The following is a 21944-nucleotide window of genomic DNA, read 5'->3' as shown; positions in this document are numbered from 1 at the left end:
TGATAAATTACTAGTTTTCATATTACGGTCAATCTCCTACATTCCAAATAATCACCATGTTTAGAAATAGGTGCATCTGTTCCATGCTGTCACCAGCTACACAAATGGTACAAACTCGTGGCTGGGTGAAATGATCTTTCAACCAAGATGCAAGAGATTTTCTTGCTTCATGAGTAAACAGAATTCCTGTTCCATTTGCAATCAAAACAGCAGGTAAGAAAAGCAGCTCTGTTTTCACAGTTACTGAATAGAAGCTGAAGATGCATCAGCAATTTGCATTTCTTATGGATAACTGGACAGCAAAGCTTAAATTCCATGAGCCTAGCAAATGACAAAATCTCCTCATATGGATGCTCAAGATTAAGAATATGAGAATCTGTGTTCTGTGATGGTGTGCAAAATATGAAGTCATGTGCTTTGTATATGGGTTGTAAGAAATAACTCTGTCAAAGATTTCAGGCCACAAATTAAGAAAAAATGATGTTCAAGGTTTTCTTTTATTACATCTATGAGGACTAACTACTGCAGCCAAGTGCCACAATATTAGTGTAAGCCATTTCAGAGTAACAGTTACATGAAGGTAACCCCTGAGCATTAAGAATCTGTTGATAAATTAAGTTTGATATTTTGAGATTTTATTTCAGGCTTTCCACTTTCAAGGTTGTTGTTTCGGTGTTTTATTTTAAAATTTCAAAGGTGCATTTTTCTCCTATTTCCCCACAAAGACATAACAACAAAAAAATCCCCCAACCATTTTGCCTTTAAATTAAAAACAGACTTGCATTTCACCTCTCTCATTTTTATAGATTCACTGCTTTCATCATGCTTTATTGTTGGGTTCTTTTTTTTTTTTTGCTTTGCTTTCTACTATCAAGTCCTTGACACTTGGAGACTAAAACCTCACAACTAACAGCACAAAGATCAGAGCAGGCACAGAAATAGAAATTGCAAGATTAGAAATCTCAAAGACCTGAAAAGTAGACAGAGGAGGAATAAATAGGTATTGAGGCAGAACCAAGGAGAATAAAGGAAAGCAATGAAAAATGCTTTCAAAAATAAGAGTTAAAAAAGTGTGACTGCAATATAAATGTGCAGCTGAGGAAAATTAGTTCTGTAGAATTGGAGCATCACACTTACCCAAAGTAAAGTAGATTGGAAGAAAGGAGGTAAGTGCAAATGCATTGTGCATTATAAATACCACTGACACCTTTTAGGTTTAGTCCATTTTTTATTCCCACTCTGGAGTAGGCAAATATAAAGAGACCTAGTGTTCCTATTACTTATCACTGTTGTTCTGAGCCTTCAAATAAATAACAAAAAAATCCCAACCTATAATGAATTAAAACCCCAAGATATTAGGCAATTTTTATTTTTTTTTATTGACCAGGTTTCTGGCTTCATTCCCTCAAAAACCAAATATGTCTTCCTATGTGTTTCAATTCACTTCCACATTTCCAAGGCTTGATGGGCTTTCTGACAGGGTTTTTTTCAGAAATCCTTAGCTAGTAATACACTCCCTGTCCCTTCTGCATAATCTCCTGGTTAACAAACAATTTTTACCTAGCATCTAAAGAGAACAAATGAGAAATACTTATTTTCTTTTGGACTTCCCTCAGATGAAGTCAGAGTGTTGGTTCCAAGAATGCTAGAGAAAGAGTTTCACCACAGAACTTACTACAAAACATTAACTTTGCAACAGATGAGCAACTAATTTATATCAACACCTTGTAGGCAATCTGTCTTATCTAAATGAGCTTTTGGGGCAGAATTGTAACTCCTACAAGCAGGACACATTTATAAGGCTACATGCACAAATTATTCTCAATTCTATTCAATTACAGGCAGAAATACTGTCCTGGGCTTTGATCTTTGGTCTCAGCAGTATGTGGTAAGAAACTACGAAGATAAGAACATACTCTAACGAGATGCACTAAAAAGACACTGCAAGGCATTCTCAAAGATACACCCACAGTTTTACAGAGCTCTTATGCAGATGACTTTCAGACTAGAAGGACACCAAAAGCCAGAAGGATAAAAGTGAATATAGTTCTGTGCAACCCAAATGTCCATTTTTACAGTTACATTCCATTGGCCTGAAAAATTTAGAGTATCAACCAATGTACCATTGACTATCTCACTGAGATGGCTCTTACATTTCTTCACCTAGTCCTGATTTCTTTTTTATCCCTGACACCATCTCACCACTGCTGGTAAGGCATTCTGAATCATCTAGACAAGCTCTTTCTGTTTCTCAGCAGCCTAACTAATTTCAAACCCCAACACAAACTGTCTCCATTTCTCCATAATCTAATTCTTTATTTACTTTATAAATATGTACCTAACTTAATGGAGTTTCTTTAAGTATGTTTTTAACTAAGATACAGCCTAGCTTTAAGGTAATATATTCTTGTTCTATCCTCTGTTGATATTTCATAAAATAAACCTTTTATTTTAGAAAAACTTTTAATATGTATTAGTGTATTGGACTGATCCTGTTCCACTGACTAAAGTCAGGTATATAAACAGTATGAAACCTCAATATAAAGCCTCACTAACTCATCACATACAGATCTGTTACAGCCTTCAGAAGGTTAAACTTGATACTATTTCCCTATAGTTTCTTAAAATAACTAACAGTGGTTTGCTATGAGGATACAGTTAAGACTTAAATCCTAGCTGCCTAACTTCTGTGTATCTCAGATTTCAGTCATATAATCACAATTTAAACAATTAGTATCAGTATGTAACCCAAGCTAACAGTCTGCTCTTATCATTTAACTTTAGGCCTTTGACTGTGTACAAAAGATGTAATTTCAAATAACACTTGAACATAGGTAATTACTGACTTGTATATAAATTTCAAACAGTATTTGAAATTACATTAAAAAATGCATTTAAAATGTAAAGCTAGAGAGAGCCATCTACAGTATATAAGGTGAAAGGAGGATCTGTAAAACTTTGATGGAGAAGTGCCATATCAATTTAAAAACATTTTGGGAGTCTTCCAGTATGGAAAAGACAAAACTCTTACCGTTTCCTTTGGAATTTGTGACTGGCTTTGTTCTGCACTCTAAAGGAAGTAAAAAAAATAAATAAGAACACAACTACATATGACATATACTATCTATCAGCAGGGGGACAAACAAAGAGCTCTAATTCTGATGTGAAGTGGTCATGAAAAAATGAAGGGTGTTTGTCACACCCCAACTGAAATTTGTCTAAACAAGCACTAAATGAGAGGTGAACAAAAATAACTCCAGCCACCTTAGGGCCTCATGTAGCTCTGAGGAAGTTGGATATCTGGCCAAGGAAGAACTATGACTGCTTGCACCATTTTCTGCCTGGTGGAACATTCTCATTCAGGGATGTTCTCCCCTAGCCTTTCCCTTGTGCATTGAAGTTTTCAAAGAACAGCCTCAGCAGTCCCGATGAGTCCTTCCAAGTATTTCAAAAGAGTACCTATTTTTTGAAACATTCATTCTCATTTTAGCAAAGGATTCACCTTTTGAGCATCTTTGGACAAAACAGACCCACAGCACTGGATTTCCCAGGACAGGAGGATGCTTTCAGTTCACCTGAGATAGGACCCTCCTGTACTTTGCATTCCTCACCTGCCTCTCAGGTGTCACATAAGGCAAATATACATAATTGGAAAACCTTTCTGCATCCTCCAACCAATTCTGGAAACACATGTAAGGAACTATGGCTCTTCCAAGCCTACATCCACCTATATAAAAATCCATTTGAGCCTCCAGGAGACACTAGTAGCAGCTCACAGTTGCTTCACAGCAAGTTATGTGAGGTAACCACAGTGCTACAGGAGCTCTACTTAACCAGAGCAATCCTCATCCCTTTCATAAAGGGAGGAGGCAGGGAGGGAAGGCTTTGAAGAGGCAATGTGCCTTTACCTCACACTGACAGGGACAAGCTCTAATACATTACCTATCTGGCATCAGGTAACTGTGGAAGCAATAAAATGCCTGGTATTCTGAGGAAGCATAATCATTGTTCCATATCTAACTGGTTAGAAAAGCTGACAATTTGATTTTATTCCCTGCTTCCATGTTTTATTCACTTTTACCATGATCTGCTGCACTGGATGAGGATCTTCCATCACACACATACTCCCTGACCTGACCACACAAGCTACAAACATCCTATACTAACCTAAACTGGCTCATCTTAACATTCCCCTAAGTTTAGCTATAACTACACATTTTTGTAGGTCCCTTCCAGACAATAACAGCAACATACATCAAAGACATTAAACTCAACAACTTTCCTGAAGTTTACTATCTTCATTTTACTTACAAAGAAACTCAAAGATCCGTAACTTGTTTCAAAAGTCATTCAACAAGCCATAACCCAAAACAAAACCTAAACACCTCTTTTATTGGGATTACTATCTGTACAAGTGTTGGCAAATATAAAATGGTTTTAATATTGAGTGTTCCTGAGTAAGCAACAGCAAGTCCTGCCCTTTGTGAGATGGATAACATCAAATAACATGATTTCATGTATATGGTTTCTGAGACACATCTCATTCAGTTAATATTTAAAGGACACAAATGTAGGAAATATGACAGAAATAGGGGAAGGATGCAAAGGCAAATTGTTCCTAAGTGGCCAAAGAGGTTTGCATGTGAAACAGATGAACTGATGTGATTTCAGATCATTCCCTCTCTACTACAATATTAATTTTCTTCCTTTTTTTTTTTTTTTTTTTACATAAATCTAGAAAACATCAATGAGAGGAGCTGGTTAAAAAGACTTCTTTTAAATTTTTCTTTCAGGATCATTTCTTACCAGAGAAGAAAGAACAGCCCTTATGATGACTTTTAGTTCAACACCTTCCCCAGCAATTCTACTCCTGCTCTTAGACTGCAGTCAGCAGAGCATACCTAAGAGCTCTTGATGTCAGAATGCAAACAAACAAATCCTTATGCAACAGAGGATCATCACACACATGTACTGTCAGATCCTCCCAATATCATTTGTTCAACTGGAGCTACAGAGAAACATACCAATTTGAGAGCTGATCTTTTACTACATGGTGCAAAGCCCACCTACATCTGACACAAGCACAACAAGGTCTGGCTTCTCTATGCTGGTCTTTGCCAAATTAGTTGAAAGAGCACTGCCTGAGCCACAACAAGGAGGCTACTGAGGTTCAACTCATTTAAAGGGGCTGACTGCTGTGTTTTCAAACTACATCAAGTATTACTAATAAATCTCTGCATTACTCACATTGTATCTTTGTTGACAATCATTGAAACAAAATCTTGTGTCAAATTATGCATTAAAACTTCCTCATTTTACCACAGAAATAATATAGACAAAATTAAGATGTTTCCTTATTTCTAAGTTTATTAAGAAAACTTAAAAAGCATTTTCAGTCACCTTTATGTAAGATAGCAATACCATGAATATTACATCATAGGAACTTCCTTTATGTAAGATAGCAATACCATGAAAATTATATCATAGGAACTTAGAAACAGATTGCTTTCACCATTCCAGTGATAAGGTAGTGCCCAGTAGGATTTCAAACTTTTTATTTCTCTTTTATGACATCTTTCACTTCAGCACCTGAAGTTCCAAGAATGTCCTGGTAAAAGTGAGGTTCATTTGCAACCTTCCCTGCCACTTTGACTTTCTCGGTTTAAATTGTACTTTTGAAAAGTAAAAGACTAATGTTAAAAGTCTTGAAATAGCCAAACAAAAATTCATTCTCTTTGCCTTCAAAATAACACAAATCCAGTAGAAAACTGCAGCAATTAATTCATAATACTTATATTAGTCTATCTTCTCATGACAATGCAGCCAAATAAGTTATTTTTAGAGCTGTATATAGCTACAGTAATACAAATAATAAATAACTTCAGCAATTTGAGTACAGAACAAAGTAAGACTGCTACATTCAGTCTACCTTTTCATAACAGAAATTATCTTGAATAATTATCAGAGAAATATCTGTATACACTATGCAAGTGGAGCAGATACAGTATGAAGCATAATTTTCTTTCCATTTAATGTAAATTTCTCAGAAACATCTTCTGAATTGCCCTGCTAAATTAATAACTGCAGGGTTTCCATTCCTCAGAGATTGCATTTTTATTCAAAAAAGGCTACTATTTCTTGTATCTTCTACTTTTTGACAGAAAGTATTTACATAATATTAAATGCTTTGGCATAATATTAAATGCTCTAAAACATACCAGTGAGCAGGTAGTGGGAGAAATGGAAGGCTTTCAAACATAGATTTGGCCATATGAAAGATATGAAATAATCTACTTGTCTGCATTCATTCCAATTAAGTCTATGGCAAGATAATAAACATTTAAACTCAAAATAAAGCTCTCACTTATACAGTATCAACAAATACTTAATTCCAATAGCAGATCTTGAAGAAAATATAAAACATGCATGTAAAATGTTCTAAATCGAACTAAATAGCTTTTTCTTATATTCAGTGCTGGCCATGCATGTTTACTAGCAGGTGACAAGATCAAATCATTTGCTCATACTCATCTAAATCTGTTAGCTGCTCTCTATTTTACGCACCAGTTCCCTTGGATGGAATGATTCTTCCTGTCGAAAAATCAAAAGGGCAACGCTCCCTCCCATCTTGGTGCTTCGCAGCAAGGACACAACTTCTTCTTGAGTTTTGCCTGTTAAATCAACTCCATTTACCTGTGACAAAGGAAATGTTAGAAATTGCTGAGACTCCCAAAGAGGAAAACCAGCAGAAATTTAAAGCGAAAAGTCATGTGAATCATATGGGACAGTATTAAAAAGCCCTGACTGGAGCAAATAAGCTCACATTATAGCTTTCACCAAATAGAATTAATTAAATGGTCATTCTTCCCATACAAATAGCAATAACAAGCCAGACAGCTATACTTCCCTCCTTTTCAGCAGCAACAGTGTGCTCTAATATCCTCTAAAGCTGACTAATCCCATCTATCAATACTTCTTACAGAACTTCTGCACAAATATCTTTTGGCAAAATCAATGTATCATCCAAAACTGGCCCTGTTTCCACATGCTATGGTGTTATCCATACCTTCCAAATACATCTTGCACAACAAATTTTGTCAAAAGTAGAAAGTAATTTTTTCCCCTGAATAACTCTGGGGTAGCTACTCTTTATCTTGACTCTGTTCAGTGGTCCAACCCCTTGACCTCCACATGCCATTTATCAGGACAGATGGGTATGGAATACATGCAGAATTTCCCACTGTATGAGCTAACTTGAATAAGGGAGGAGCCAGAGAAAGATGGAGTAATCTTAAGTTTCCTATTCAGAAGCATTCTGGAAATTAAGGCAAAGCAACTAACAGCATTAAGCAAGGTGCTCAGAAGAAGTCAGCAAACCATCTTTTTCCTTCCCCTCTTACGAGATAACAGCTCTAACAGTTGAGATGCCATAGCTGTCACCTAAAATTCTTCTCAGTCCCCTTCAGCCCAAGTCATCTGGGTTACCTTGAATTACTGTAATTACAGAGGGCTATCCTCTAGCAACAATTCAAGCTGACTTTTGACGATTTTGCAGTAAAGTGAAGTTAGGGCACCGAGAGGCAGTTACAGACTCAGCTGTATCTCCAGTGTCATTTAGCTCAGGGCCATTAATGAAGAGCTGTGGGTGGCAACATCTTATATCACTCCAGCTAGATTTGCAGAAAGATCTCTGCAGTACATCTAAGAGAAATCTAGTTCCCTTGAGGACATCCTTCCTTCAGGAGGGAAGTGGCCTTGATTCTCTGTAGGACTACATTCCTCTTATATCCCTTACAATTAATTCACTCAACCTGTTCTGGGTATTGCCTCCCATACTTGGCAACATCTTCAATAATTTCTGGTATTCCATGCCACAGTGATTTAATCCTACTTACTAGGTAAAAATTAGTTTTTTTCAATTTATTCCTAAGCAGCAATGTAAGTCTATGACACTATATTCACATAAGAACACAAGTCTTTTTTTTTTATATTATGTCCAGGTCCAGCTCTTATAACAGTTACATACTGAAAATGCACAGCCCTTGATCTCTTTCTTAAAAAAAATTAAGCCAAAAAAAGGAAAAGGTGGGAAATATTTTTCTGTAACATGAAATACTAAAAGCCTTTTGAAGTGAAGTAGTGTGTGGGCTCATGGCAAAACACAGACAAACAACATGTAACATTTCCTCACCTCAATTAATCGGTCTCCAGCTTTTAGTCTCCCATCTTGAATAGCTGCACCTCTTGGAAGGATGTTTTTCACATAAATTGGAGCAGAGCCACCAATTGGGACATCTCTTGAAGTAATACTAAATCCCAAGCCTTCCGTACCTGCGTAAAGAATGTACATTACTTGTTAAAATGCACATTTTATATTACATGTTATTTTTATCAAGCAGAATGTGTGTACACCTCACTGATACAACCCATGAAAATACATGTAAGATGTAAGAATTACTGCATGGCAAAAAAAGAAAACAAAGGCATCTATAAGAAGGCTATAACCGAAGCACTGAGTCTGGGCACAGGTGGCTCAGCAGGCCCTCCCTGCAACTTGCTGTTCTGATGATTTCCAAATCATTGCCATATTTCCTACTTTCTATTTCAGATGAGCTGAGTGACAAGGAATCAGAAAAAAGCATATCTGATATCCTACCACTGTCTTCCCCCTTGTCAATCTGGATCTCATCAATGATCCTTTCTTTCTCTTTTGCAGCTCTTTCAACAGCAACAGTCAGCCAATGCTTCTGGCCATGGGGCTTTGTCAGCTCACTCATGGACACTGGCAGGTGACAGAACTGGAGCTCAGTGGTCTCATTTCTTCTGCTCTGAGGGACCTCAGGCTGTTTTCTGTCAACAGCTCCTCTGCCCCAGGGCTTCACCCCAGCTCTCACTGTTGCACCCCAAAGCCTGTCATGCAGGCAGGGATCAAATCCAGGCTGCCACTTCTGAGATCCTCCTGTACATCCAGGTGACCACACTTGGCTAAGATGGACTGAAGCAAAACAGAGGCATTTAAAATGACCTGAGAAAATCCAGAGAGGGTGTCCAGTCAACACAGCCATGAGACTTGCTTGTATTTCAGAGATATTATGCCCACAACTGGTTAATGAGGTGTACCACCAGCTCCAAGATTCACTAGCTGATAGGACAAACAGAAGACCTTCCTACTATGTAGAAATCTCATTTGTGATCCTCTCTTTGATGCAACCTGCTCAGTGTTATCAACCCTTGAAACTCTATGTTGAAACCTGCCACTCATGTCTATTCAGGACACTTAATCTAGCATGAAACCAGATGGCTATCCAGTGGAGAGCACCTTGACAGAGTGGCAACACCTACAATTTCCATTTGAAACGTCTCAGAAGCTGTCAAGGTACATCTACAGTTCAAGTTCACTCGCTAGGCATACGCATGCCTAACCTAGCTGCAGTTAGGGCTCAGCAATATCAGGTCTGGTCTGTAAAAGCTGCACAACATACCCCTTTGCATTAAGTCATGGGGACAGAAGCCAAATTTTTATGCAACAGTCCCCAGCTATGAGCCCTGGGAAGCTTAACACAACCTACGTGAAAGACACACAACTATGGAACAATTTCAGGTGTTAACATTTCTAATTAAGAAGGGGAAAAAACCAACAACACAACAGCAGCCAGAAAGAGAAGTGAGACAAACAACTCTGAAGACCCTAAGGTCAGTGCAAAAGGAGAGAGAGGAGGTGCTGCAGGTGCCAGAGCAGGAGTTTCCCTGCAGCCCATGGTGAAGACCATGGTGAGACAGACTGTCCCCCGCAATCCATGGAGCTCCACAGTGCAGCAAAGACCCACGTGCAGCCTGTGGAGGACCCAGCACCAGGGCAGGAGGATGCCCAAAGGAGGCTGGGATGGGAGGAGCCCATGGGAAGCCCACACTGGAGCAGGCTCCTGGCAGGACCTGTGGTCCCATGGAGAGGAGCCATGCTGGAGCAGTGTTGCTCCAACTCCCAGTTGGCTGTGGGAACCTGTGACCCTGTGGAGGACCTGCACTGGAGCAATCTGTTCCTGAAGGACTACCCAATGAAAGAGACCCACACTGGAACAATTCTTGAAGAACTGCAGCCCATGAGAAGGATCCATGTTGGAGATGTTGGTGGAAGATTGTCTCCTGTGGGAAGGACCCCACATTGGAGCAGGGGAGGAGTGTGAGGAGTCCTCCCCCAAGAAGGAAGGAGAGGCAAAGACAACATGTGATGAACTGTTTGCAGCCCTCATTCCCCGTCCCCCTGTGCTGCTGCAGAAGGAGGTAGAGAATTTGAGAGTTAAAATGTGTCCAGGGAGCAGGGAGGGGAGGGGGGAAGGTGTTTTAAGATTTGTTTTTACTTCTCATTACCCTACTGTGATTTGATTGGCAATAAATTAAATTAATTTCCCCAAGTTGTGTCTGTTTTGCCTGTGACAGTATTTGGCAAGTGATCTCTCCCTGTTCTTATCTAAACCCACAAGGTTTTTGTTAGGTTTTCACTCCCCTGTCCAGCAGAGGATAGTGAGTAATAGAGCTGCTTGGTTGGCACCTGGTCAGCTCACCACAATGTTAAAGCCTGAATTAATTTCTGTCTTACTGTTCCCCACGTTAAATTTGCTAAGTCTACTTTTTTACTGAGCAGGTTATTATTCAGATGTGAAAAGAAAGCAGGAGTACGATACCAGTAGTCTACATATAGATTTCTGAAACCTGCACAATTACATTTGATTAAAATTTAGTACAATATCTTTTATTATCAAGACAGTAATCATGTTAAGAACTAAACTGACACAGGTGACAGGACTGGGCGTGACACAACGTTTTAAAATCTTGATCTTGAATATAGCTAAGTACTCCTGTATACACAGCAAGGACATGTATGATGAAACAACTTCCCTTTCCTTCTGCAGCATTCGAGAGAGCTGACATTTGAATTTGAAAGCCTTCACCCACTTTCAGACCAATATAAAATTTATCAGTGCTGTTACACAGCAATGAAAAAAAATATTACATGTCATAACATCCATATTTTACATAGGAAGCCTCACAATTTTAATGATGCTTCAGTCATATTGCTCTTCAACTGCCTGCAACGTGTGAAGATGATCTGTATAAGGGTTTTTTAGTCACATCTCAGGTTTTTCTGGAATTTATCTTTTTCTTGTTGTAAGGATCTGTGTTGAACAGTGGTCTTTGAGTACAGGTTTTGTCTGCTACAATTTCTAAAGTAATATCAGAACATGACTGCACACTCAGGACATTATTTCATTATTAATAAGCTTAATCCCCATAGCCTGATTACAGCATCATTACAGCTGTCTGGTTCACACACTCCACTTCAAACCCCCATGGAAAAAAAACAGAAGCTGGAAATGTTCATATTACAAATGCACACAGGATATAAATTTGGACTGTGGCATTTTCTGCTGTCAAACCTCCAGAAAGCCTTTACCAAAGCCAGCAGAATGCCACAAATCCATGGTGAGCCCAGATATTAGCAGAAGAAAATTCTAATTACTAGTTTCTGTGGAAAGAAGGGGCCTCAACTGGGTTGCATTTTGCTATGCTGCTCTGTGCAGCTTTTGGGTGTGAGTTTCCTTTTACCTTTTCAATTTGCTATTCATGCACTATAGCTGCCCTTAGCTGTATGATACAGCTTCATAAACTCCTGTGCTTATTATATATAAATTAGATGTTCACAAGACTGCAAAATAAATGCTTACATCCAACTGAGGCGAAAAATAAATACTTCTGTGTCTGAATTGATTTAATTTTTTTTTTCTTTTTATACACATAACTGACTTAGTTATTTCTGCTCCATGCATTTCCATTCTCCTGCTGACAGAAATGCATGTAAGATCTTAGTATCTTCCTGCTGCTAAACCAGTTTCAGTTCTTAGGGTGTAAAACTGCATTATAATAATGAGGCAACTGTGCAAAGATATTGTAGGCTACTCTGATATCTCTGATTTATACTAATAATACAGGAGTGACTGGACACACACAGTGGCAGAACCACAACGTGAGCATAAAACAGAAGAAATTTGCACATTTTTGAAAATACAGAAGTCACTGTACACAAAGCTCAGAGCTTTACTTGGCAATATCTAGATTATTTGAGTTATGTTCACCTTAATCTCATACAGATTTGAAAAAGGGTAGAAAACATTTTCCTCCCTCTATAGCTGTCATCTCTGACAACGATCAAATTACACAGAGTGATAATAACATTTAAAAATTACCCACTAATTTGTGTAATTCAAATTCTTAGGCTTCTTTCATAAAGCAGCAGCTCTCTCGACAAGTTAGCTCTCCCCTTTTTTCTTGAATGTGATGCTTAACACACCTTCTAAGGTCACACTACCCTCAAAAGCTCAACCAGCTCTGAGCTGAAGACAAAGTAGCTTCAGATTAATAAAAAGGGCAGCTACAATAGTAAAAGAACAATTTTGTACCAACAGAAGTGGCAAATTTGATGCTTCTGTTGCTGCTCTGGAGGAAGAAAGTTCTGGTAGTATTAAGGCTGCAGGGAGAGGAGACCCTTTCATCTAATTAATTAAAGATATTTTCAAAATGAACGTCATAATGTTATTTGGAAGCAGTCTGATCATAAACTGACAGGATGTAAAAATTTTATGATATTTTACTACAGGTGACTAGACTTTCTTATCTCCCAGTGAAAACTTTTGAATTTCTCACTAATGCTGGGATTACCTTCTTGATTGTGGAAAGAATGTGTCTGGCATAATGTTTGGCTTTTTGAAGCTATTCTGTATAAAATGTTGAATGCTTCTCACCTAGCAATAACTAGAGGTCTAAATTCTCAGCAGCAAAATGTGCTTCTGGGTAGAAACACTGCCAGGATATGACACAAAAAGCAAATAGCACCTCTGTAGTGCCTCCAGTGTTTTCATGTTCCTCTCAAAAGGACATTGATTCAGAGACCAATAATGAACAACGGAAGGACCTACACTGTCAATGTCTTATGATACTTCTTTTACAGTTGTCATCCCTTTCAGGACTGCAAGCAGAGCTAGAAGTAAATCATGTTCTTCCTTCTCCTCTAATTTAAGAAAAAGCTGGTGAGTTCTCAGGTAGTTCAATACAGACCTCTCTAAATTTTACGAAAGAAAAACAACAAAAGAAACCAAACACAAAATCTCACTTCTAAACCAACTGCAAACATGCAAGAGAGCCAGAGAATATTTCAGAACAACCAAAATATGGAAAATTCCTGTGGGTGAACAGTCCTCAGACAGAATAAAGGATTGTTAAGGAAAGGTGTGGATTCTTCAGGAAAGACAACACACTCTCCCTTTGCTAAAACAATAGTCAAGGTTGGTTACCCATATAAACAGTTTGTGACATAAAAGCACAAAAATTGCAAAATAAAGCATCCTCACTTAATGAAAGTAGTAGATTATAAAATGACACAGAATAAGGAGAGAACATTACAACAAAATGAAGCAGAAGGGCCAAACACTCTCTGACAGTAATCAGAGCAGACACTGTCCTTCCAAGCATTTCAATTTCCTGCTTTTTCACAGGAGACTCTTTCTGGAGATCCATGTACAGATGCATGCCTGCTGAAATAATTATCCTAGTGTTTTACACTGGAAAGCAGTTTTTTTATTAAGGACTGTATCTCATGCAAGAGCTGAACAGCAAATATGTTCTCCTTATTGTAAAGGGCTTTACTAAACTAACCAAGACTATTTTACTGCTTCTAGTTTAAGTCATGTATTTTCATAATTTGTGCACGTGTGGTCAGGCCAACTGTACGTGCAAATGACTGCTTAGAAGGCTGATTGCTCAGCTGTCTATAAAATTTCTGCAGTCACATGCACAATCAAGACTAATTGCATGCCCATTTTTATGTAGTTGAGTGATTTGGAAAAAGTGTGGTTTTTTTTCTCCAAGCAAAGCTCAGACCTCTCAAGAAGATCTTTGATCAAATAGAAACATTTGTTTCCCTTTTTGCTGCAGCCTGCTAATAGTGATCAGAAATGGTTTTTAAAAAATGTAAAGATTAAACCTGATGCAGTTTATGTTTCTTCAGCGACTAATAATGGCCAAAATTATTTGCTTCACTTTTGAATCTCATTTCTCAAGGTCACTGAAGTGATTTAGGAAACTACATGCTTCATTCCAAAAGTGACAAACACCCTTACTGCATCTGAACAGGAATTCTAAAAGAACATTTCACATCAAAAGAAATTTTAAACAAAAATTTAAAATGTCAGTTCAAAGTCTGGCTCAAGAAACTGAGTGGGGAAAACAGGAGAGTATGATGAAAAATGCATGTAAATCTGTACACTTGAGATACATGATGCAGGATATCTTACAGACAAGTTCAGGGTCTTGTCTTGTACATTCTGCTATATAAACCCAAGCAAAACAAGTAATTGTCCATACATGTACTCTGCTCCAGAGCAAATATGTTGTAATTCCAAATTAGCATACTCCCAAACTATCCATGGCATCTTGTTCATGTCCCTAATGACTTTTTGCAGAAAGGAACTTGGGTGCAGCAGGGCTGAGTGTCACCCTGCCACAGCATGGAATGCCCAGACAGATGGTGGGACTTGCAGTGTTTCAGATCATCTCTGTGTGTAAGATGGAGCATTTTTAACCACAGAAAGGTAAGCAAGCCAAGCAGGAATCAAACAAGAAACTCTGAAGAAGAACAAGTCTCATAATCCATTAATTTAACCAGTTTTCTCTGTTGCACTGTGCAGAGATGTCTCCTTCGTCTCAGGACTCACCATCTCCTAGAACACAGCTGCTACATCCTTTCTGTGATGGATTTGGTAATTGCTACAGCTTTCCTGCTCTAAGGTATCCTACAGTTCTGTCACTCACTTCTTTCCCTGGAAGCTATACTGTTTTGCAAGAGAGAAATATTCTTTGGGCCAAAAAGGAAGCGATGGGTCACAACTCCCTTGGTTGGTAGCTAAGTCACCCTCTTTAAGTGGGGAGATGTGGACTGAAGTCCTGGTGCACTGAATACTTCAGAAAAAATGAGCAAACTATTTGGTGGAACTAGGACCAACTTAAAAAACATGAGTTCAGTTTTGACATTTTACCTCAAGTATTGTATATTTGATTTAGCTAGACAAATATGTATTAAGAGATGTGATGCCATGAACATTACATTTAAGGGCAATCAAATAAGATGAAGCTAATTTACAGACTGAGTACTTCAGGCTTGCCTTAGTACAGCAGTGTCAAAATCAGTACATCTGAAACCTGAGTAACACAACATACAATGGAAAAGTAGTCTTTGAATGCTTTTGTGAGTATCAGGCTAAATGCTGCTAAGTTACTAAGTGCTCAGAGACTGAGGCTTAAAGTCATTTGCTATATAATTGGTTATTTATTATTTATAAGTGTTGGACTAAATTTCTCTCAATTACATTGGCTCAAACCCTTGCAGCCAAAGAAGAAACACTCTGGGAGTGTCCTGGTCTAGATGAGGTCAAAGTTTGTCCCAACACTCTGGGTGCTGTGTCAGTGGTATTATTTTCTTTATTCATTAGCTGCAAAGAACTATTTCTATTTATACTTACTGTGTATCAGTTTACACCAAAATATATATAAACATAGGCTCACTGTCATGTCCTGCACTATCTTAATTTGTGTGAGCTATTAAGGTAGACTGTTATACAACCAGCCTTAATGGCATTAGAATATCAGCAATAACCCTTACATCTATATGCTAAAAGTTCAGGCTCTGACCTTTAAGGTAAGATAAACAGATATCCATTTTCATTTAGAAAAGCCAACAAACATTCTGCATTGACTGAAACATATGACTGACCTTCTCTTCTGACTTTATTAAAGAGTTAAATCCTAGGAAAGTTCAGGTTATTTTAAAATGCCAAAACAGCAATAAATATTAAGAAATCATAATTACAGAAACACACACTATAGGGTCATCTTAGCATGTCATTCTATATAATAAAGCTCATGCAATATATAGAAACACAGCTGTAATAAAGAAGATCTGTCTGTATTGAAAAGAAGTCAATTCTCATATACTACATCAGTAATCAGAATGCACAGCTTAAATCAAAAGTGAATTTCAAGATGCTGCCTTGCATGCTCATACACTCTAATGCACCCCACAATGAGTTTTTAATGTAATGATGGTAATTGGTGAAATAACTGCTGCCTGTCAGCTATGAACAAGCATATTTGTTAAATATCTATAAAGCCTGTATTATTATCATAACATCCTTCATTAGAAATAATCATCAAAAGCAATCAACATTCTTGTTGCATTCATATTTACAACAAACTACTTGGGGGCATCCTGACGTGTTTTGCTCCATTTGTTGCTCCACGTGGATGTACTCAGAGTGACCAAATAAAAGCCAAAATAAGAGAACATGCTTCTTTCTACAGGGGATGTTAGTAAATGAAAGACAGCAATGATAAATAGGTATCCTTCTTTATGCACTTCTTTCTTTAATTTTACCATGCATAAAATACAGTACCCTAAGCAGTTTCTATCTCTCTATCCATAATCTGAGCTAGGTTCCATTTCAGCATAAGTAATATTCTCAAATAAGTAAACTGTTAGGAACAAATATCCCCTTAAAACTTCTGAAATATATTCTAAATATGGATTTCAAAGCTTTTAGTAGTGCAAGAGCCATCAAACCTCTCTGGTATGAACTAGATGTTAAAGTATCTTAGAGATCACATCTCCTTCTCTCCAAAACCACCTAATATATTGGTACCAGCAAGGCTAAATTATGTTATAGCCCTGGGGGGGATTATTTATGAAACAGTATCAAGATGATCAAAATATAACATCATATCACAGTTGAAATATCCATAACACACTGAAATTATATTCTTGTATATTATGAGCAGCTATAACATCATATTTGCTTCATGCAAAAATATTACAGTCCCATATTCTATATTCATTTGTTGGTGCATTTAAATAATATGAAATTTTTATTTCCACTCCTGGCTAAGAATTCTTTCATGTACTGTCTGAATAATATTTCTACAGGCTTCCATTGACACAAAAAAAAAAAAAAAAAGGTAAAAATCACTGTAGTGACTGAGGGCATATTTATAAGCACACTGATTCCTTACTCAACCAATAACAATAAGTTTCTCCAAGCAGGTTTATCTGAGCTGATGGCCTAAAGAAATTCTTGAAGGAGCATCAACAACAGAAGCAAACTGTCAACTCAACCTTATGTCATCCAAGTTTGTAGAGCTTAAAATTCAGCAACCAGAAAGAAGCAATCTGGTAGTTCATGTGAAGTTCAGAGAAAGGAAAGCATAATGATAATGTGACAAGTAGCCTGGGACGTGTGAAATTATAAAATCTCTACCACTCAATGTATTGTCTTCAATGCCTTTCTATAAAAAGATTAATTAATAAATATAATTAACATTAAGCACATACAGCACCCTCAGGGGAATGTACTCTGAGTTCACAGAGAATACAGTCATATGGGCAAACTTCTTGCTGTGTAATGTAAACCCTATTCTTGCTGCTGGAAAGCAAATTGTATCTAACCTTATACATGCTCATTTTAATAGCATAAAGCCTACAGTATGGAAAAACCTTTTTTAAAAATTAGTTTCTCAAGATCTAAGAAATACTTGCATCTAAATGTCATTTTTTTATATTTCAAGCTACATCAGAAGCATCTAGATGGTAACTACACAAAAATACCAAATTTTCTCACATCATAAAAATTCCACAGATGTACCAATGCATCTACATGTGCACATATAACACAGATGTTGAGATAAGCACACACTGCTATAAGTAGTCTCTCACCCCCATTCAAATTACATTAGCATAAGGGCCAAGATAGGAAATATCACATTACATCTCAGCCAAAGGTTTTCATATTGCAGTAGAATAAAGAAGAGCTTTATCTGGAAATTAGAAGTCCAATTTACCAACTGGATCCAAGACATTCTTATCATCTAAAAGCAAAACTAGTTAATTCCAAGTCATGATATTGTCAAGCACATAATATGGGCCATTTTAGCTTAGTTGTTTATATGAAATAGTTCACCAGTCTCTGGGTCTTGGCCAACAGAATTTGAGGCACTTATTGCAATTCTTTATTAGCTGAGAGAGAGAAAACAATGTTCAAGCACTCCTGAAAACAGCCCTTTGCAAACAAGCTGCACACACTGAATGCAGGGTAAGTCTCCTAGGCCTGTTATCAGGGACAACTCAGTGCCTTGGCTTCAAAAATTGACCACTGCATCCCTGGTGCTGCTGCAAGTCATCCTGCCCAGTGCAACGGCACTGGACACACAGATAGATGCTACACACACGTACCTCATGCCGTGTGAGGAGCCCACTAGTGCCTTACCTTTTTTTAGCTGTATACTGAGCCTCTTGCCTATCTTTTTGGTGTTATACCCACTGTTGGCAGTGGATGTCAGAACTTTCTGAGGTGATGGTGCCAGGCCAGAGGGTGGTTTCCCTGATGAATTCACACTATGAGGTAGGTGCGAGTAGGAGTCTGTCTGATCGGACTGGTTACCCGCTCGAGACATTCTTTGTAACGTGTGAAGTCCAGAATTGTTAATACTTTTGCCATCAGCATACTGGGAATCGGGGCTGAAGCGACTGGAGTAGGACATGTTCTTCTCACTTTGGGACAACTGTTCGTACTGTTCTTTATTCGCCGCGGGGACCACGTGGAACCAAATGAAGGGTGTACGCATGGCTTGGCGAAACATATGCTGTGCTCTAGGTTTTAAAATGAACAGAAAATTAGCAAATTAGGACTGGCAGACTACAAAGCATTATAAGCATAATTACTAATGTTAATTAAGCAACACGAGCTGACAGACACATTGCACTCAAGCATAAAGCATAAAACTTGAATCTGTTCACTAGTCGATTTGGTCTGTTTTTCGCTAAGGTTTATTGCTTTAGGGCAACACAATGGTTAAATATGCTTAACAACTGACATAGCAATTACTGGATTCAGAAAATCAAAAATTTTAACCAGTCTTGAAACGCAGACAGCTCTATAGCAGGACTGCAATGTCCTTTTGTTTTGAACCTTGCTCGTTGCAATAATTGTGACAACAGTAATCACAGGCACAACAGAATTATTAGAATGAAAAGTAGAATTTATAAAAAGACTATGTATTCCAGAATTTGCTGATTATATGCAGTGTTGCAACAAGTCTAGTTTACACTTTACTTTTTGTAAGTCAGTAGTCTTTCAGAACACAACATTAAAAAATGGGAAAAGAATGTTCAATCCTGTACAGACAGACATTGGGCTCTAGGTCATGATCCAAAGTATACAATGTCAACAAGTCTCTCACAGACTTCAGAAATTGTGATTCAGAATCATAGAACATGCAGCAACAAGCTGCTCTCAACTACATGGTACAGGGTTATGTTCCAATTCAGGTCAGAGTCCAAGAAATAAAAAACACATTTCAAATATATATTAAGTATGATATATATTAAGATGATTAGCACAAATGATATTCCTTTAAGCTCTCAACATGTTACAGATTTCAGAACAATATTACCATCTTTGAAATCACTCAGTTTCTGCATACCTCTTTTCTGGTTTTATTTTCAATTATCTATGTGTGAACTACAATCTAATTTCACTTTTTAAAGTCTTTCTGATTCACCATTTTGGGATTCTACCAAGTCCAGACATCCACTGAGCAAATATTTATCTCTCAAACCTCTCCAGGAAGTTTTCACATATAGTACCATCAGTACCTCACACATACAATACCATACATATTTTTACAATGTTAAAAATATAGTCTCATGCTGTCTACTTATACCAAACATTGTGCATTGCAAGTATAAGTTAAAAGTCATAATGTACAAAAACAAACATGTGAATTGTATATACTCTTATGACAATAGTTATCTGATTTTTTTTAGTTTGGCTAATTAAAAAAATCTAATGTCCCTTAATGTATCTCTTTTTTATTAGAAAGGCAAGCTTAGATGATTGTTTCCTCCTTTCCTCAAATTACTGCAAGGTACAGTGTTAAAGACCAAATAACTCAATGTAACATATGGTAAGAACACTTACTGTTCAAATCTCCTATTCCGAAGGTCTCCATCATTAATCCTGACAATACAATCATTCTCACGAAAAAGGTTTTCTTGTTCAGCTTTTCCACCCTTCTCCAGTCGCTTCACCAGCAGCCCCAAGGTTCTGGAATATCAAGATTACAAATTATTGCTATTTGAATAATTTGCAACATAGAAAATCCTGCTGATTTAAGATTTTATCATCCTGACTACAGAAACTAAATTTTAAACCATCTTTACCTTCAAGTAGGATACCGTCGTTGCAAATAACTTGTGAGCATTACCTGAATTATTATCTCTTATCCATGAAACAAAAAGTCTAGGTGAAACAAGCATGTCAAAAATAAGAACTAATAGGCAGTGTGATGACAGCACGGCCAATCTAGCAAAAGGCCAATTTCTGAGCAATAAAAGCTCCAAGAACTACCACATATTTGAGCAATGGCATCTTTTCTGCTAGTAAACAGGAGTTGAATAGGTTCAACTTAAAATGTGAATTTCTGAATTAGTAGGGAATACCACAGCCATCACTACTCCTTCTGGGCAAGTGAAACGTGGGGTCATCTCACATAATAAGCAGCCTATAATGAAGGGATGGATAGAGAATTCAGGAACTTCACGCGAAGCAAATGCTTTTAGTTTTACATTTTTTTTTATTAAGAAGCAAAGAGGAAATAAAAAACTTAAATGCCATTTTTTTATTCAGCATCTTAAATTAATGAATTGACTAAAGACAATTTCTGTTTGATAGTCTCTGTGCAATGAGTTAGCCACCTCTGCTTACCCACAATGTCCTCTTAAGGGACATTCTTAGGGAGAAAAGGTAAACAAATATTCAATCTGCAATTATGAAATGGATCCTGAAGAATGGATTTCTCAGGTACTGGCAGGATAGTATGGAAAGTCAGTGATGTTTCTATACCTGAACTCTAGGTTTGAAGAAGGACTCAATCTTCAGGATTATTCTTGCATCGACACTGCACTTGATTTTTTTTTAAAGAAGATCATCTTTACATTGAAATCCCACAGGATGTATCAGTGGGTCAAATTCCCATCATCCAAGTCAACAGCATTACTTTTTCAGAAGTCATTTCAAGTCATGGCATGGAAAATACTTGGTTGCGTGGCAGGAATTGCAAGACCACATATGTCTTTTTAGCAAAAAAAAAAGTTTCAGTGATCACAGCACTTCAGTTCACACATACCTCAAAGTAAATGAGCAGTCAGTGATGCTTAAAAGGACTCCTCATGCGTTCAAAAGTTATATATGCACTTGAGCACTTCATCAAATGGGTCAGAAAAGCAAAATTAATTTTAACTTATTTCTTCCACTTTAAATTCTTCATTTATCAATTTATCACCAACATATGCAAATAAGACATTGATTTTACAAAACAGTCATACATTTTCTCCTACAAGGCAGATGAAGGAGTGAAAGATACAATCCTAGTAGTATTTCCATTTTGGAACCACCTAGAGACATTAAGATATGATATTGAAAGGATCTCTACACGTAAACAGACTGTGAGGAGAAAAACAACATAAAGCATTCTGACAACACAAATCAGCAAACGAAGCCTGAGTCAGACATTAACATTTAACTGATACTATTCTGTTTTCAACTGATACGAAGCATTTTGCAAACATCTAATGAACTGCATCTTTGACCCATCCAGGGTCCATCAGAGGCAAACCTTCTCCACTCTTCTTTTGTTCCCAATGGACTGCTGGAGTGAGTAACTGATGCTTACTGTGACTGGCCTTGAGTTCAGGTCAGCTGCTGCAATTAGCAATCTGTCTCTTTGCAGTAACACTGGTGAGCACAAGAACCAGGATGATTCTATAAAGCTAAAGTATCTTTTCTCTA

The 21944-nt window shown here is 37.5% G+C and overlaps 1 protein-coding gene across 1 annotated transcript in view; it reads right to left on the bottom strand.

The window, feature by feature from the left end:
• PARD3 (par-3 family cell polarity regulator) overlaps window positions 1-20201 on the bottom strand; it is a gene marked incomplete at its 5' end in the record, with an annotated part of 68987 nt that extends 48786 nt beyond the window's left edge. Inside the window, 5 exons of the mRNA XM_009076072.1 lie at window positions 3032-3070; window positions 6565-6693; window positions 8192-8331; window positions 18363-18745; window positions 20076-20201. Of these exons, the coding sequence (XP_009074320.1) occupies window positions 3032-3070; window positions 6565-6693; window positions 8192-8331; window positions 18363-18745; window positions 20076-20201 (817 nt within the window). The remainder of the gene's footprint in view (window positions 1-3031; window positions 3071-6564; window positions 6694-8191; window positions 8332-18362; window positions 18746-20075) is intronic.
• Between the last annotated feature and the right edge of the window lie 1743 nt (window positions 20202-21944).

This window comes from Acanthisitta chloris, unplaced genomic scaffold (genome assembly GCF_000695815.1).
Source record: "Acanthisitta chloris isolate BGI_N310 unplaced genomic scaffold, ASM69581v1 scaffold7720, whole genome shotgun sequence".
In the NCBI taxonomy this organism is placed as follows: Eukaryota; Metazoa; Chordata; class Aves; order Passeriformes; family Acanthisittidae; genus Acanthisitta; species Acanthisitta chloris.
The sequence above is the reverse complement of the archived record's forward strand: the minus strand, read 5'-3'. Positions and strand labels throughout refer to the sequence as shown.